This window comes from Delphinus delphis, chromosome 2 (assembly GCF_949987515.2).
Source record: "Delphinus delphis chromosome 2, mDelDel1.2, whole genome shotgun sequence".
Classification (NCBI taxonomy): Eukaryota; Metazoa; Chordata; class Mammalia; order Artiodactyla; family Delphinidae; genus Delphinus; species Delphinus delphis.
The window spans coordinates 153,009,891-153,029,070 of record NC_082684.1 but is presented as its reverse complement, the minus strand read 5'-3'; the positions used below and the strand labels follow the sequence as shown (position 1 = coordinate 153,029,070).

At 36.2% G+C, this 19,180-nt stretch overlaps 1 protein-coding gene across 2 annotated transcripts in view; it reads left to right on the top strand.

Moving 5' to 3' along the window:
- Nucleotides 1–19,180, top strand: part of GDI2 (GDP dissociation inhibitor 2) — a 44,102-nt gene that overhangs the window by 14,228 nt on the left and 10,694 nt on the right. For both annotated transcript variants that reach the window (XM_060005992.1, XM_060005993.1), the window contains exons 3-6: nt 905–1,004; nt 6,161–6,295; nt 11,817–12,015; nt 12,278–12,409. In XM_060005992.1, the coding sequence (XP_059861975.1) occupies nt 905–1,004; nt 6,161–6,295; nt 11,817–12,015; nt 12,278–12,409 (566 nt within the window). The remainder of the gene's footprint in view (nt 1–904; nt 1,005–6,160; nt 6,296–11,816; nt 12,016–12,277; nt 12,410–19,180) is intronic.

The window sequence follows — 19,180 nt, the reverse complement described above, 5'->3', positions numbered from 1 at the left end:
TGGTAGGTCTCTTTTTAGGTTTTTAAGGAAGCTCCATGCTGTTCTCCATAGTGGCTACACCAATTTACATTCCCACCAACAGTGTAGGAGAGTTCCCTTTTCTCCACACCCTCTCTAGCGTTTATTGTTTGTAGACTTTTTGATGAAGGCCATTCTTACTGGTGTGAGGTGATTTGCATTTCTCTAATAATTAGTGATGTTGAGCATTTTTTCATGTGTTTTTTGGCCATATATATGTCTGTGTAGAAATGTCTGTTTAGATCTTTTGCCCATTTTTTGACTGGGTTGTGTACTCTTTTTTAATGTACTCAAGAACTTGGGGGTTTTTATTGAGTGAATATATACCACCTTTGCTTGTTCTGTTCCATCTTAGCAATAGAATTCATGAGTTTGAATGAATATTAAATTTTAAGCTGCAAGCTGCTTTTTAGAGCCTCAAACTCATGTAAATTATAAATTAACTGGAACTAATTTTAATTGTCTTTTCTGATTTGAATAATCCAAAATTTATTTTTAACTCCCTATGTAACCACAGAAGCAAAATTAAGCCTTTGTTAGCTTTTTATTTAATAGAGAATGAACGTAAATGATTTCTACAAATAGTAAGGGATGTTTCTGCAAAACTAGTACATCATAACAAATAGTTTGTTTTGTATTCCTGCTAGTTAAAAGCAAATACACACCACCTCTGCAATATTTATTTTGGCATTCATGAGTTGAGTAATATGTTTAATTTATATATGTATTGGAATAGTGTTACATGTTCTGATTAAAAATGAAATGCACTTGTACTTTACCTCATGTTGGTGGTATTTAGTTATACCAAAATCACTTCATCAAAAAATAGTTGTGCAATGAAAGTTAAATTTTGTTACATTATGTGTGTGTTTTGTTTTGGTTTTAGTTATACAAAAGATTTAAAATACCTGGAGCACCACCAGCATCAATGGGGAGAGGAAGAGACTGGAATGTTGACTTAATTCCCAAGTTCCTTATGGCGAATGGTAAAGAATTCCAGCTTAAACTTATGATAGTACATTGAATCCAATTTGAAAGTAGAAAGTAACTGTTGACAGAGAGTGTTACTCCAGTTATGTGGAAGTGGATTCTGTTGAATGGCAACGGTATGGTGAGTAATAGGGCCCATTAGAGGCATCTAGAGTTGGTAAGTTAAGAATGGAGGGAAGAGGGGGTGACTTCTTAGTAATTGGTTTTGGAGAAACAAAATTATGCTGTGGCATAATATCAGAATTGTAAGCATTTGTAACAGACTTTCCTCTTGATACTTTGGTGACAATCTTAGGTAACTGGGCCTTCAGAAACAGCCATATTAATGTTTTTTTCTAGTTTGTAAGCTTTCACAATTATTTTTTCATATTAATTTTTTCTCATTTTTTTCCTTTTTTCCTTCCGTTTTATTGAGATATAATTGACATACAGCACTGTATAAGTTTAAGGTATACGGCATAATGATTTGACTTACATATATTGTGAAGATTACCGTAGTAAATTTAGTGAAAATCCATCATCTCATAGAGATACAAAAAAGAAAAAGAAAAAAATGGTTTTTTTTCTTGTGATGAGATCTCTTAGGATCCACTCTCTTAACCACCTAGATCCCCTTTAAATGCTGGAAGATAAGGACTCACTGGCAGCTTCCTCCCTTAGATAAGGCCTCCTGAGCTCTCAGGTTCCCCTCAGCTTCCACCACTTCCTACCTTCCCTTAAGCCCAGTCCACCTTGCTCGTTTCTATTACCTGCCTGGCCTCAGTAGGAAATGAGTTTGCAAACTCGTCTGTAACATGCTAGGCTAGATAAGAGAGAAAAGGACAGGCAGGTGGGTGGGCGGGGGATGGGGGGCGGTAAGCAAGTAAATGTGAGTGAGTGAACAGTGAGAGACATAAATGCTCATATTCCAGGTAGGTCCCTTAACTCAGTTAAGGAACTGATCCACACACTGTGTATACTTTCCTCACTACACATGGAACTGGGTGGAACAGACATTTCCCAGGACAGTGTCTTCTGTTCATCAACTCCCATGGAACAGCTGGGGCACCTGACAAAGAATAAAAGGGAACTGAAAACAAATGATTGCATAATGTGTTAATGGCATTGCAGTAGTATAAAAAGTGTGACTTTTTTCAAATAATTATCATAATCAAGTTATATTAAAAGAAAAATTCCTACAAAGGCAATAATTTTGGTGTGCGCAGAATTCCAATCTCAAATCTTAACTTTTGGTAAATAAATACTAATAACATCTTTGTGGCTGCTCTCAAATGTATGCCAGTCAGAAGATCTTCTTGAGGTTCACTCATCAATAGAAACATGGACACATCTCACTGTAATGCAGCAGAAATGGCAGCTATGAAGTCATAAATACGGCCTTAGGTGGCTCCAAGGAACACTGCAGTGGTAGAGTGGATCCACCCTCCTGGTCGGCGACCATGGCTTTCAGCAGGGTTCATATCACAGAACAGAGGGCTCATGCACTGGGGGTACTTAGAGATCACCTGATGATTCACTTTGCCTCACGGAGCACGAAGAGTAAGAAGAAACTGGATTCAGTATGCTCTAGTGGGCTTTTTCTTTTCTTTTTTTTTGTGGGGGGAGGTCTTTTGTGTGCTTTAAAAATAATGTGAAGTCCCTAGGTAACACCAAAGAGCTCAGTGAAGTCTGAATGATCTGACACTGTTCAATATACATGAAACTTTAAGACAGCTGAGTGGATTTATTTCTGTACATCCTTTTGAGAATCACTAATATTACTGGTTCACACTTGTGGGTCATTTCTGTTAGGAAATTTTTTAAAGGTATATGAAGGCAGGGAGTAGAAAAGGAAATAAGGCCAAGGCAGAGAGGAGGTGGAAGAGGCGAGAAAACGGAGGAAAGTAATGCCTTAAGACTTTGCAAAGTTCAGTCCATGGACTAAGGGGCACTTGGAGCTGGTTGGAAATGCAGAATCTTGGACGCTACCTACAACTACCCAAGCAAAATTTGTATTTTAATAAGAGCCCCGGGCAATTCCTAAGCAGAATGACGTTAGAGAAGCACTGCCTTAACAGTCCATTGCAGGCTCTTTAATGTCAGAAAAAGGTGACATACGGTGAGAGAACTTCACAAAATGTCTTTACCTGGGCGACCCCAGACCACCTACAAAACCTGTCTGAGCTTCATTTCCTTATCTGTAAAATGGAGATGATAATAATAGTAATGTGATAGGGTGGTTCTGAGGATTGAGGGAGTTGTTAAATAACCCTTTCAAAGGCCTTGGCATAGACTAAGTAATGGATGTTCATTAGATTTTTGTTTTTAAAACGCATCACGGTATTTTCTTAGTTCCTGGTTTAATGGGTATATTATTTTAGAACATTATAATTTTAGCTGTTGAATTTTTTGAAACTTTTTTTTCCCTAGGCAAACTAATAAACTAATCCTTAACACAAACTAGAAATTTAAAATATACTCTTTTTCTCATATTTTTAGTTAGAGGAGTATCTTTAAATTGCATCTTGTGATTTTTAGCATCTTTTTCTGAGATGACGTTGAAGAACGAAATTGTTTATGTCCCATGATATAAAGTATGTACCACCCTTTCCCCCTTTTTTGAATTTATGTTCTGTAATTTGGGAATATGTTCAGTGGAAAGATCCTATTGGAATTTTCCCTGAAATTTGAAGTTAAATAACTGAATTATCTTGAGGTTAATTGTAAACACAAAATTTTTATTATATAAATAGTAAAATTATTTAATTAAAATTAGAAAACACAGATAAGCAGAAAGGAAATAAAATTTTCATAACCAGAATCTTATTGTTTAGAATCACGGTTAATATTCTGGTGTATCACCTGCCAGTTTCCCCCCCACCTCTTCCCAGTTAACATGTTTTTCAGTCAGTATACTGTGAACATTTAAAAGAGGGAGGGAGGGATGGAACCAGGGGCTGGAGGGGATGATAAATCTCATTGTATACTCCTGGAAGTGTAGTATGGGGATAAAGGCAGTAATTTTCTTTCTTTCTTTAAAAATATTTATTTGGTTGTGTCGGGTGTTAGTTGTGGCAGGTGGGCTCCTTAGTTTCATTCATGAGCTCCTTAGTTGTGGCATGTGAACTCTTAGTTGCGAAATGCGTGTGGGATCTAGTTCCCTGACCAGGGATCGAACCTGACCACCCTGCTTTGGGAGCACGGAGTCTTATCCACTGTGCCTCCAGGGAAGTCCCTAAAGGCAGTAATTTTTTAAGGCTTTTTCCTTTATATTGCCAAATTTTACTTCACCAGTAGACTGAGGCTGCCCCTTTCCCAGTACCTTTACCACTCCCAGATATTACTCATTTTAGTTTTTGTGATTTTGTCATACTAGAAGACAAAATAGTGGATTTTTAAAATATGTCTACTTACTAGAGGGTGAAATGATTTCTAGAGTTACTGGCTTTCATGTTCTTTTTTTTTTTTTTTTTTTTTTTTTTTTTTTGCTGGACGCGGGCCTCTCACTGTTATGGCCTCTCCTGTTGCGGAGCACAGGCTCCGGATGCGCAGGCTCAGCAGCCATGGCTCACAAGCCTAGCCGCTCTGCGGCATGTGGGATCTTCCCGGACCGGGGCACGAACCCGCGTCGCCTGCATCGGCAGGCGGACTCTCAACCACTGCACCACCAGGGAAGCCCGGCTTTCATGTTCTTTAATGAACTGGCCAACCTTTCGCTTTGCACATTTTTCTATTGACGTTTTGTGTTTTTCCTTATTGATATAAAAGAGCTTATTATAACAGCTGTTAAATGCCCTTTTGAAGTATGTTGAAAATATCTTTTCCAGTTTGTGATTGGCATTATATATAACTCCTGTGGTTTTTTTTTTTTTCTGTACAAAAGCTTTTATTTTTCACACAGTCATTGGTTGAGCTTTCTTTTATTGGTTTTGATTTGGAAGTATGTTTAAAATTTTTCTCTCTACCTCAAGTTTATAAAAATACTAATATCTGCTTTTAATGGTATTATGGTTTCATTTTTTCACTGTATAAATAAGTTCATCTGTTTTGTTTTGTGTTTTTATGTCAGCATCTATCTTATTCCTTCATAGAACTATGAAAATATGTCACAATTTTATTTTTAAAAAAAATTTTATTGGAGTAGATTTACAATGTTGTGTTAGTTTCAGGTGTACAGCGAAGTGAATTAGTTATAAATACACATATATCACTTTTTTAGATTCTTTTCCCATATAGGCCATTACAGAGTATTGAGTAGAGCTCCCTGTGCTATAGAGTAGGTCCTTATTAGTTCTGTTTTATATATAGTAGTGTGTTTGTCAATCCCAATCTCCCAAGGTTCATCTGTCTTAACATGAATAAATGTATTTTATTACCTTGTTGTTTGAGAAGTAGAGATAGAAATTTATTTCTTCAAAATGGCTAATCAGTTGTTCCTCAACATCATTTATCTTTTCCACTTTGATTAGAAAACTTTCATCATATATTAAATTCTTTTACATGGGTCTCTATTTTTCACTGATTATGGACTAGTTAATGTACAGTATACTGAAACATTTGGCTGTATAAAGGTCTCCTCATTACTCTATTTCTTGTTCTCAAAAAGAATTTTTTTTGAATGTCCTTGTATGTTTATCCTTTCAAATGAGCTTTAAAATAATTTTTTTGGTTTCTCAAAGAAGTTTACAATTTTTAGTATACCAGAATTTCTTTGGTTTATCCTAGCTTTTTCTTGACCCAAAACTAGTAGTCATTTTAATAAATATAAATTAACTTAGAAACTGAAAAGCACAAATTCCTGGAAAATTTTGCCTATGAGTTGTCTCTCTTTAAAATACAGTAGGAACTTTAAAGAAACCCAAACACACCTGCAGTTGTACTATAATTCGAAACCTCATACTTCTAATAATTATTGTATAACTTTTACAAAAGCATGTTGAAGTTATTAACCTTGAAGTTGTAACATTTAAAAAAAGTCTAAATATGCTAAGCAGTAGGTCTGCATTCTGATTGTCCTATTTAAAATATGGCTTTGGAGACTTTTCTAGGAGTTACGGGATGGTGTTAAGAAAAAATTGGAAAGCCATTAGTATTAGTAAATGTACTTTTATTTCTGCTGATTTTTGAAAGTAGTAAGATTTAAGTAACAGTTTGAATTATGTGACTCTTACAGGTCAGCTGGTTAAGATGCTGCTTTTTACAGAGGTCACTCGCTATCTGGATTTCAAAGTGACTGAAGGGAGCTTTGTTTATAAGGGAGGAAAAATCTACAAGGTTCCTTCCACTGAAGCAGAAGCCCTGGCATCTAGTAAGTAATTCTATTTTATTTTCTCAGAATATTAAGATTTTATAACATAAAGGGATCTTAGAGATAAAATTTAAGGTCCCCTGCATTAGTCATCCATCCATTCATCCAGTCAACAAAGATTTATTGGGTGTCTGTTATGTGCCAGACACTGTTGTAGGCAGTTGAGAGTACTTCAGTAAACAAGATGTTCAGAAATTCCTGCCCTTCTGAAGCCTGGAGAGGTTTTATCTCATGGAGCCTGTTGCTGGTGAAGCTGAGCCTTCCTAGGTCTAGTATACTCTTTTCAGATTAATAATTCGTGAGAGTCACTGTCTCTTGGACTGTTTCCTGTGCTAGGCTCTGTGAGAGACACTTCACATTTGCTTTCTTAGTTGACTTGTGAAGCCCTTTGTGAGGTAGGGTTTCCATTTTATAGATGAGGAAACTCGGGCCCAAAATCACATAGGTAATGAGTGGCAGGATGGCATTGAAACCCTGGTGGGATTGCTGCACAGTCCGTGTACTTCATCACCCATCTACGCTGACCTCCTTTGCTACTCTATCCAACATGCTGTTCTGGTGGAACTCATCCTCTAAGTGGTGTTGGTGTCATTATCCACCATCTCTGTTTCTAGGTATTCCCAGTAAATATGGAGTGATTTTGTTTTCTGCCCCAAATTATTTCCTCTACTGGCTCATCAAAGATTTCTCCTTAACATTTTTTATTCTGAGTATTTTAAATAGCAAACACCCTGAGAAAAAACCTTCCATCCTTTAAGGTGTTTTTGTTGCCATGCAGAGCAGTTTAAGGAAGGATAAATTTGTATATCTAAAGGGTAGATAAGTTTTGTAGGTGCTGTAGGAGTTCAGAGGAGGGAAAGGTTTGCATTGGGAGAATAGGAAGAGTGTCAGTAAATTCTCCAGTAATTATTTTGGCATTGAGATTGGAAAAGATTTCTCACCTAGGGGTCGTCCCTGGTGGCACAGCGGTTAAGAATCTGCCTGCCAATGCAGGGGACACAGGTTCGAGCCCTGGTCCAGGAAGATCCCACATGCCGCGGAGCAACTAAGCCCATGCATCACAGCTACTGAGCCTGCGCTCTAGAGCCCATGAGCCACAACTACTGAAGCCCATGAGCCACAACTACTGACGCCCACACGCCTAGAGCCTGTGCTCCGCAGCAAGAGAAGCCACCGCAATGAGAAGCCCACTCACCGCAACAAAGAGTAGCCCCCGCTCGCCATAACTAGAGAAAGCCCGTGCACAACAATGAAGACCCAATGCAGCCCCCCCCAAAAAAAAAAAAATTTCTCACCTAAAAACCTAGTTTAAGGGCTTCCCTGGTGGCGCAGTGGTTGAGAAGTCCGCCTGCCGATGCAGGGGACACGGGTTCGTGCCCCAGTCCGGGAAGATCCCACATGCTGCGGAGCGGCTGGGCCCGTGAGCCATGGCCGCTGAGCCTGCGCGTCCGGAGCCTGTGCTCCGCAACGGGAGAGGCCACAACAGTGAGAGGCCCGCGTACCGCAAAAAAACGAAAACAAAAACCTAGTTTAAGTTATTTTGGCAGTTTTTCTAACTCCATTTATTTACTTCTTGCTATTAGGGGAGAAAATATTGGGCATAAAACGTTGAAAAACACTAAAGCCAGAAAGTAAAAAATAGCACTAATAATTGCAGCCAGGTTGGGAGTGACAGTTGGGTAAGGGAAGGGATGGCTTCTGAATGAATGGAGGGGAGTCCATGGTGTGATCATGGGTTAGAAATCATTTAAAGTCTTTTCAGTGACAGTGCATCTAATTTAAATAAAGTGTTTTCATAGAAATAAGAGTTCAGCAGTTTGAGTAGAACTCTTTTAAACAAAGTTTGTGGTTTTGTAATTTAAAATTTTTATTCTCTCTTTGAGCTCTTATCTATATTAATAGCTTCAGCCACTTCCTTCATTTAATAAAAATTGAAGGACTTAACAGTTTTATGTTTCTGTTTTTGATTTAGTATTTTCAAATATGTAAAACATTTACATGGCTTGAAAGTCAAAATTATATTAAAAGATATATTTAGAGTCTTATCTTTGCCACTCCATTCTTTCCACCCTGATAGGTGATCATTTTTACTTATTTCTGATTTACCCTCCTTATGTTTCTTTTTGCAAAAATAAGCAAATATATTAATGTATGTATTTCTTAAGGTTAGATTTATTGAGGTTTAATTTACATATACTAGGATTTACCTATTTTAGTATACAGTTTCATGAATTTTTACCAATCACTACCTTATCAGCAACTATTTTTATATTAATGGATAGGATTTTGAATTTGGAATGGCAGGCAAGACAATTCTAGGCAGAATGAATGAATGGGGTAGGAAAAGTGTAGAGGGTGGGAAGTTCAAAAGAAAGATAAATAGAAACAAATTATTTTATGCTTTTAATAATAGCTAACATTTTTTAACATTTTGTGCAGGCATTTATATACTAATTATTTTATGTGTATAGTCGAAGTTTATTTTATATAGTCCTTCACTACAACCCTCTGAGACGTGGTGCTATTATCTATATTGACAGATGGGAACACCGAGGTATACAGGTGTGAAAGAGCCCAAAGCAGCATAGTTCATGACTAGTAAAACTAGTTTGAAGCCAGATTTGTCAGACTCAAGAACCCCACACTCTTAACCTCTGAACTATCTAGTATATAAACGTAGCTTCTCAGATATTTTAACAACTGTCACGTACACTGGAATTCCTTTTTTCTCCGTGCTACATATTTCCAGTTCATGTGGTTGTTTCTCATATAATATGCTGTCTAGGTCCCTTGGCCACTTTTCTTTGGAAATTCTCTGATTTGCCAAGATTATCTTATATATAATAGAATTAGAGCCAGACCAGACCTGATACTCCAAGTGTTGTCTGCCCACTCAGTGTCCTTGGGACTTTTACTTTCCTAGGACAATATATTTCTATTAATGTAGCCTAAGTTTACATTGGCTTTTTTAGGAGCTGTATATACTGTTGGTTCTTGTGGTAGGTCATGATGCCAGCTAAAACCTCAAGGTTCCAATAAATATTTGTTTATTGGTCACATGTTATTTTAGTCAAATAAATGAGGAGTATATTTGGCCTCTAGAGTAATGTTGAACACAGATACTATGTTCAGAGAAGTTTGAGACATTTTCATGAATAGCTTTGAAACGTGCCCAGCAAAATCTTGTATCCTTGGTTGAATCTTTAGCTTGCTTGTTTGTTCTCACTCTTACCGCTGTGAGGCATCTGTTTGTCGGGAGCACCTTTGACATCTCAGGGCTTGTGGCTGTCAGGAGTTGGTGTGCCTGCTGCAAAGCCCAGCTGTGAACTGGGGTGAGGCTGCTTAGGTCCACTGTTGGAATGACATGTTGTGTGCCATGTTTTAGTGCTTTTCTTGTGACGTTAATTCTACTCTGATTTTTCTATTTTTTAATTCACTTGTCAAATCTTATGCCTGTTAGTTAATTGGAACGCTTTTTTCTGTTCTCTTATTGAAACTGCTCTGGATTTTGTAGCTTTATTCTGTTTTAAAAGTCTTGACATAAGTGTCTTTTTTGGTAAATAACCCTCAGTGTGCAAGTGAATGAAGGAAAAGTAAAACCATTTGAAATGAGTGAAGGTACAACTCAATGGACTAATTGTGAAAAAGATTTTTTCTAGTCCTTTTATCATATAATTTGAGTATTTTATTTATATATTGTATGTCCAGTATATGAATAAGTCAACTTCTTTTATATTCAGTCCCATCAGATGTTAATTATATGGATTGAATATTTATTGAGCACTTGCTATATGCCAGGTACCCTTCTAGGTTTGGGGGTAGGGAGGGTGCAACAGAAGGAAAAAAGTAAACAAAAATGCTTTCCCTTTTGGAGCTTCCATTAGTGGGAGACTGGCTATAGATAAATAAGGAGAAGCATTTCAGATGGTGATATAATCTGATATAAAAACGTATCAGATGGATATGGAGATGAAAGGAGGGAGTGAGGGTGGGGCTACTAGTTTAAATAGGGTGACCAGGGAAGGCATCGTCATATAGAAGTAGCTGTTATAAAAATTACGTGGTAGGAAATAATATTTGAATTTGTTAAATTAGGACTTTTTCAGAATGAGCACCGGGTCTCTCACATGTTGGTAATTGCACTGGTATCTGGTTCTGACATAAAGGGATGGAGGAGCAGCTTAGAGCATCTCCTCTGTGCTGGGAGACAGGAGTCCACTGCGCTGGGAGAGTGTCCCTGTCAGGCTCAAGGCTTGGAGGAGGGAGGGAGATGAAAAGAGGGAAAGAGTGGGGAGTTTAAGAATACACAGTAGATTTTCATTTTTATTTTAAGAGAAGTTATGCGATAACTCAACAATAAACTGTTGGTAAGAGCTTTAGGTTCCAACAGGCAGTGTCCACCAGATTGACCCCCAAGTTGTAAGTGCGTTGCAGTGGTGACTCATGTTTCCTTTGGCTGTTTTACACCTTCCCCTGAAACTACACTTGTGTCTTAAGTAGGGGGCTGCGTGGTAATAGAATATTTCTTTTTAGCCTTATGCTTTTACTGTGTATGCAGTCTGTCCATTTTTTTAAAGCTAGGTTGTAAATATTAATTTAAAAAGTTAAATGTAGTCAGCTGTCATGAATAGCCTCATGATCATTTTAATTTTCAGTTTTGTTGATTTCAGCTATAGTCTTGGGGGAAATAATGTTTAAATTATCACAATATTCAGCTGTCAACAGATATAAAAGAAATGGTTAAGCGTTTATTTTTAAAGCTATAGTTGTTTTTAAAGTAGCCGTATGGTTTAAGAAAGGGGAAGACGGAGATGGAACCAGAAATTTTTCTTTTCCTTTGACCTTGTCTTTCTACCAGCAATCTACGGTAGTAGGGATCCTGACTAGTAGGAAGAACTGAGGGTTTCTTAGGTGGTAGTTCATAGCTTTCTCCTGATCTACTTTTTAGTGTAAAAAGCAGTGAACTGCTTATCTAGGACTTCATTAAAGTGACTGGCAGCATAATCAGCATCTAAATTTCTTTGAGGTCAGAGGTTGTTCTTGGTATCTAAGCTGCTTTTCCATTAAATACCAGAGTGTATCTTAGCATACAGAAAAAGAAAAAAGAATGAAGTGCATTGAGAATTTTAGGCAGTTGCTGGAGTACAGATCAGAGTTGTCAAAAAAACTTTCAGATAGATGCCTTCATGAATAATAGTTTTTCAAAGTCTTATTTATCTTGTACCTAATAAGAGGTATAATTATACATATTGCATTTAATTAATTACTGGTTATAATTACTTGTAATTGTAGTGTAAAATTGAAGGCTTAATAGCTGATCTATTGTAATTATGACAGTTTATTTTAAAGTGTTATGAAACTGTCAGTTTATTTTAAAGCAATGTCCAAACTCCCATATTTTAAATTGCACATTGCCTTAGAAGAGCCTCAGATAACATAAAATATTTAAACTTTATTTTCACACTTTCTTTTCCTCAGTGTCCTATTGTGAGTGTGTGCTTTTTGAAAAATTATTTTTTAGGCCTAATGGGGCTGTTTGAAAAACGTCGATTCAGAAAATTCCTGGTGTATGTTGCCAACTTTGATGAGAGTGATCCTAGAACTTTTGAGGGCATTGATCCTAAGAAGACGGCAATGCGAGAGGTGTATAAGAAATTTGACCTGGGCCAAGATGTTATAGATTTTACTGGTCATGCCCTGGCACTTTACAGAACTGATGAGTAAGTTTTTTGGTTTTTAGATTTACATTTTTCTTGGAATTCTTCACTGAATTTCCCAATTCTGCAGAGTGGAAATTCTAACAAAACAAATATATAGCTCTATTATACTACTAAAGAAGAAGTTCTAACTGCATATTAGAGTTAGAGCCTTTTAAATAAAATATGGAGATGTTGAATTAAAATCCATTCAGAAAAAGATTTTAAATTGAATATAAGAATGCAAACCAAAGCCCTTTTCTAATGGTCATTTCCTTTTGTCTAGCTATTTAGATCAACCATGTTGTGAAACCATTAATAGGATTAAACTTTACAGTGAGTCTTTGGCAAGATATGGCAAAAGCCCATACCTTTATCCACTCTACGGCCTTGGAGAACTGCCACAAGGATTTGCACGGTGAGAGCCCATGTTTAATCTTTGTGCTAAAACCTCACTGATCCTGAACCTCGTCTTGAACGGTAGTTTATGATATGGTTGTGGTTGTGAATAATGAGACAAGATTTGTCTGTGAGTGGTGAGGTGCTTTTTGTTTTTATTGAAGTAAAATTTATATACAGTGAAACCACAGATCTATGGTTAAAAAAAAATGAGTTGGACATATATATAGACCTTTGTAACCAAAACTCCAATCTAGATGTAGAACATTTTCCTTACTCCAGAAGTTCCCTTGTATCCCCTCATAATCACCACCACCCTTGCACTGTAACAGCTACATTTGTGATTCCTATCATCATAGAACACTTTTGCCTGTTTTTGAAGTTTTATTATATAAAAGGAATAATATGTACTTACTTAAAAAATTATTTATTTTTTGCTGTGTTGGGTCTTTGTTGCTGTGCACAGGCTTTCTCTAGTTGTGGTGAGCGGGGGCTGCTCTTCGTTGTGGTGCACGGGCTTCTCATTGCGGTGGCTTCTCTTGTTGCGGAGCATGGGCTCTAGGCGCGCGGGCTTCAGTCGTTGTGGCACACGGGCTCAGTAGTTGTGGCTCATGGGCTCTAGAGCGCAGGCTCAGTAGCTGTGGCGCACAGGCTTAGTTGCTCCGCGGCATGTGGGATCTTCCCGGACCAGGGATGGAACCCGCGTCCCCTGCATTGGCAGGCGGATTCTTAACTACTGCACCACCAGGGAAGTCCCTATGTACTCATTTTTATCTGGCTTTCGCTTAACAATGTTTTTGAGATTCAGCCATGTTGATGCACGTGCTGTTAATTCATTTAAAAAATACTGAGTAATGTTTCATTATGTGAATTATGTGAATATACCAGATTGTCCTGTTGATGGACATCTGGGTAGTTTTCAAAACGTTTTGGGGTATTATGAATGAAGCTACTATGAACTTTTGTGTAAAAGTGTGTATGGACATCAGTTGTCATTCTTTTGGGTACATATCCAGGAGTGGAATTGCTGGCTGATATGGCAAGTATATGTTTAACTTGATAATACTGCCTAACAACTTTCCAGAGTGGTGGTTGTACCATTTTACATTCACTTAGCAGCGTGTGAGAGTTGTGGTTGCTCCACATACCTGCCAACCTTTAGTATTGTCAGTCTTCTTAATTTTAACGACCCAAGTAGGTGTGAAATGCTATCTCATTATGGTTTTAATTTACATTTCCTGAGGACTAATGTTGATCATCTTTTCATGAACTTGTTTTATATAATTTTGTGGTGTGAGTGTTCATTTCTTTTGCACATTTTTAAAGATTGGGCTTTTTGTTTTTGATTTGTAGGCAATCTTGATGTATCCTGACTGAAGTCTTCTGTCAGTATATGTATTATAAATGTTTCTCTTAGTCTGTGGCTTGTCTTCTGATAAGCAGAAGTTTTAAATTTTGCTAATATACCAAAGGGTTTTTTTTTTAATGTTTAGTATTTTTTGGTTTCTAAGAAGCTTTGCCTACCTCAGGAGCACAAAGATACTCCTATGTCTTTTTCTAGAAGCTTTATAGTTTTAGCTTTGTGTTTAAATCTGTGATTCATCCTGAAATCATGTTGGTGTGTGAGGTGAGGCTTGAGGTTCACTTTTTTCTGTACTGATATTTAGTTGTTCTAGCACCATTTGTTGTAAAGTTGTCTTGGTGCCTTTGTGAAAAATCAGTTGGCCATATACACATGCCTATTTTGTTCCAATGATCGATTTACTTTTCCTATTCCATTACTACACCATCCTGATTATTACAGTTTTTTATAATAAGTCTTGAAATCAGGTAATATAAATCCTTCAACTTTGTTCTTTTTCAAAATTGGTTTGTCTATTCTAGGTCCTTGCATTTCTACATAGATTTTAGAAGAAGGTGTCAGTGTCTTGAAAAAAATATTTGGTGTGATTTTAGTTGGGATTGAGTTAAACCTGTAGATCAATTAGGGAGAGAATTATCTTAATAACATTGAGTTTTCCAGTACGTGAACGCTGTCTCTCACCATGTATTTAGGTTTTCTTTGGTTCAGCAATATTTTGTAGCTTTCATTGTAGAGATCCAGCACTTTTTTGGTTCAAACTTATTCATAAGTATTATATGTTATTTTGATGCTGCTGTTAATGAAAGTTTCAATTTTATTTAAAGTTGTTTGCTGCTTATATACAGAAGTACAATTGATTTTTGTACTTCCTGTGACCTTGCACTTATTCTATTAGTTTTATAGATTTCTTAGAATTTTCCTTGTACACAGTTACATCATCAGTGAATAGAGAGATTAGCTTCTTCCTATACAACCTTTGTGTTTTTACTCTCTTAACTTTATGAACTGGCTAGTACTTCCAGAAGAATGAGGAATAGAAGCGATGAAGATGGACATTCTTGCTTTGTTTCCAGCCTTCAGGGGAATGTTTTCAGTATTTTATTATTAAATATGTTTTCTGTATGTTTTTTTTAATAGGCAGTTTTGTCAGATTAAATTCCATTTTCATAGCTTGCTGAGAATTTTTATTATGAATGGGTGTTGACATTGAGTTAATAATGCATATTTTCTTTATGCTATTGTGAATTTTATAGATTGATATTTGGATATTAAATTAACCTTGCATTCTTAGAGCAAACACTACTTATTCATGATGTATTTTCCTTTTAATTTATTGTTGGATTTAATTTGCATATATGTGTGTGTATGTATGCGTTTGTGTGTGCCTGTTTGTATGTGTACATTCACACACGAGTTCTTGTGCCTACTATGTTCATGATAGATACTGGTTTATAATTCCTGTAATATTCTTGTCTGTTTTTTTGTATCAGGGCTTAATAGACTCATAACATGAGTTGGAAGAGTTTCCTCCTACTCTGTCTTCTGAAAGAGGTTGTGAAAAATGGTATTGTGCTTAAAGGTTTGATAGAATTGACCAATGAAGCCATCTGGACCTGTAGAACTTTTTTTATGGGAAGGCTTTTGAGTGTTAATTCATTTTCTTTTAATAGAAATAAGGCTGTTCAAATGTACTACTTCTTATTTTCAGTTGTGTTTTTCAAGGAATTTGACTATTTCAAATAAGTTCTTGAACTTTTTGACAAAAAGTTGTTCATAATATTTCTTTATTATGTTTTTGATGTCTATAGGATCCTTAGTGAGGTTCCCATCTTCATTCTTGTGTTGGATAGTTTATAATTTTTCTTGATGGGATTGCATCAATTTTATTAATCTTTTCAAAGTGCCAAATTTTTAGCTTTGTTAATTTCCTTTGTAGTTATTTTTAATTTTACTGATTTCTGACCTTAATTTTTTCCTTTTACTTATTTGGGTTTTTTTTTTCTTTTAGTTTTTAAGGTTGAAACATAATTGATTTTATACTTTTCTTCTCTGACATAAACATTTGAAGGTCTAAATTTCCCTCTAAATATGTACCATCTAATATGGTACCCTATCTTTCCTATGATTTTTTTTTCTTTGACCCTTGGGTTATTTGAAAGTATAGTGTCTAATTCCTAAACATTTGAGGATTTCCCTAAATACCGTACTGACATCTAATTTAATTCCATTATGGTCAGAGGACAAACTTGTAAATTATCAGTCTTTGAAATTAATTAAGGCATAATTTATGGCCAAATATATGTTTTAGTGAATATGCCCTTGAAAGAATTCTGCATGCATGTTTTAGAAAGGTAGCTCGTAGAGTTGTTCAAATGTATATTCTTACTGATTCTTTTTCTAGTTCTGTTGCTGAGAGAGGGTCTTCTACCACGATTGTGGATTTATCTGTTTCCTACTTTAGTTCTGTCAGTTTGTACTTGAGACATTTAAAGCTCTTTTACTAGGTGATACTAATTTCTGATTACACCAAATCTTCCTTGTCTCATACTAATATAACCATACCAACTTGTTTACTGTTTGAACAATTTTTTTTATCCTTTTGATTTTAAACCCTCTGTGTCTTTATATTTAAAGTGAGTCTCTTACAGCATATAGTTGAATATTGCTTTTTTATCCAATGTGACAACCTTGGCCTTTTAATGGAATTTTTTAGTCATTTATGTTTAATATAATTATTGATATGGTTGGGATTAGATCTGTTGTTTTGCTGTTTTCCCCCCCTCCCCCTGACTCCCCCCCCAGGTTTCTCTTTCCTTTTTTGGAATTAATCAAATATTTTCATCTTAATTTTTAGCTGTGCCTTTTCATTTCTAATTTTTTAGTGCTCACTCCATAAATTATAATATCATCCTTCATTTATCACAGTTATTTGGAGTTAATACTGTCCTTCTTTACATAAACTGTAAGAACTTTGCAACAATCTCATCCCATTTACTATTCCTTTGTGCTGTTGTTGCCTATATTTTATGTCTACATACTTTATTAAACCCCACAATACAACATTATAATTTCTGCATTAAACAGTCAGTTTAAAGAAATGAAGGGAAGGAAAAATGTAATCATTTGTCCACAATTTTACCATTTTTGATGCTATTCATTTTTTCTTATAAATCCTTGTTTCCATCTGTTGTCATTTCTCTTCAGCTTTTCATTGGCATTATTGTAGTTACTGTTGATGATTTCTCTCAACTTTTATTTTTATCTGAAAGTGTTAAGTCACCCTCATTTTTGAAGGACTTTTGTTGGCTTAAGATTTTTTTTTATTCAGAACTTTATAGCTGTTGTTCACTTGTGGCCTGCTTTGTTTATGAGAAGTTAGCTGTCAACTGTAATAAATAGTTGTTTCTGTGTTTTTGTTTTTTGTTTGTTTTTTGTTCTTCTGGTTGCTTTCAAGATTTTCTTTGTGTTTTGGGGAGTATAACTAGGATTTGCCTAGGTGTGGTTTTGCTTGGGATTTGCTGAACTGCTTGGATGTGTAAGTTAATTTTTTAGATCAAGCTGGGAATTTTAAAGTCATTATCCTCTTCAGATATTCTGTCTCATTTTCCCTCTTGTCCCCTGGGACACTGATTGCTTGTATGTTAGATACTTGGTATTATTCCATAGTTCAGGGGTCTCCAACCCCTGGTAAAGGTCCTCAGCCTGTTAAGAACCAGGCCACACAGCAGGAGGTGATTGGTGGGTGAGCAAGCGAAGCTTCATCTGCCGCTCCCCATTGCTCGCATTACCGCCTGAATGATCCCCCCCATCACTCACATTACCACCTGAACAAACTCTACCCCCGCTTCCCCTACCCCTGGTCTGTGGAAACATTGTCTTCCATGAAACTGGTCTCTGGTGCCAAAAAGGTTGGGGACCGCTGCCATAGGTCACTGAGGCTCTGCTCATTTTTTTCTTTGTTTTATCTCTTTATGTTTCATATCGGGTAATGCATGTTCATTTAAGTTCACTAGTTCCTTTTTCTGTTATTTCCAGTAAGCTGTTAATCACATTCAGTGAGTTTTAATTTTTTAAAAAATATTTTTCAACTGATCTAGAATTTTCATTTTTTAAATATAGTTTTCATTTTTCTTGTGAGATTTTCTGTTTATTCATTTTGACTTTCACGAATATATAATGTTCTTTTTTTTAAATCTTCATTGGAGTATAATTGCTTCACAATAGTGTGTTAGTTTCTTCTGCACAACAAAGCAAATCAGCCATATGCATACACATGTCCCCATATCCCCTCCCTCTTGAGTCTCCCTCCCATCCTCCCTATCCCATCCCTCTCGGTCATCGCAAAGCACCAAGCCAGTCTCCCTGTGCTATGCTGTTGCTTCCCACCAGCTAACTATTTTAAATTCGGTAGTGTATATATGTTGATGCTACTCTCACTTAGCCCCAGCTTCACCCTCCGACCCCATGTCATCAAGTGCATTCTCTATGTCTACCTCTTTATTCCTGCCCTGCAGCTAGGTTCATCAGTACCTTTTTTTTTTTTTTTTGATTCCATGTATATGTGTTAGCATACAGTATTTGTTTTTCTCTTTCTCACTTACTTCACTCTGTATGACAGACTCTGGGTCCATCCACCTCACTACAAATAACTCAATTTCGTTTCTTTTTATGGAGTAATATTCCATTGTATATATGTGCCACATTTTCTTTATCTATTCATCTGTCGATGGATGTTTAAGTTGGTTCCATGTCCTGGCTATTGTAAATAGTGCTGCAGTGAACATTGTGGTGCATGTCTCTTTTTGAATTATGGTTTTCTTACGGTATATGCCCATTAGTGGGATTGCTGGGTCATATGGTAGTTCTATTTTTAGTTTTCTAAGGACCCTCCATACTGTTTCCCATAGTGGTTGTATCAATTTACATTCCCATCAACAGTGTAGGAGGGTTCCCTTTTCACCACACCCTTTCCAGCATTTATTGTTTCTAGCTTTTTTTGATAATGGCCATTATGACTGGTGAGAGGTGATACCTCATTTTAGTTTTGATTTGCATTTATCTAATAATTAGTGATGTTGAGCATCTTTTCATGTGCCTCTTGGCTATCTGTATGTCTTCCTTGGTGAAATGTCTATTTAGGTCTTTTACCCATTTTATAACTGGATTGTTTTTTTGATATTGAGCTCCATGAGCTATTTGTATATTTTGGAGATTAATCCTGTGTCTGTTGTTTCATTTGCAAATATTTTCTCCTATTCTGAAAGTTGTCTTTTTGTCTTGTTTATGGTTTCCTTTGCTGTTCAAAAGCTTTTAAGTTTAATTAAGTCCCATTTGTTTATTTTTGTTTTTATTTCTGTTACTCTAGGAGGTGGGTCAAAAATCTTGCTGTGATTTATGTCAAAGAGTGTTTTTCCTATAAAAGTTTTA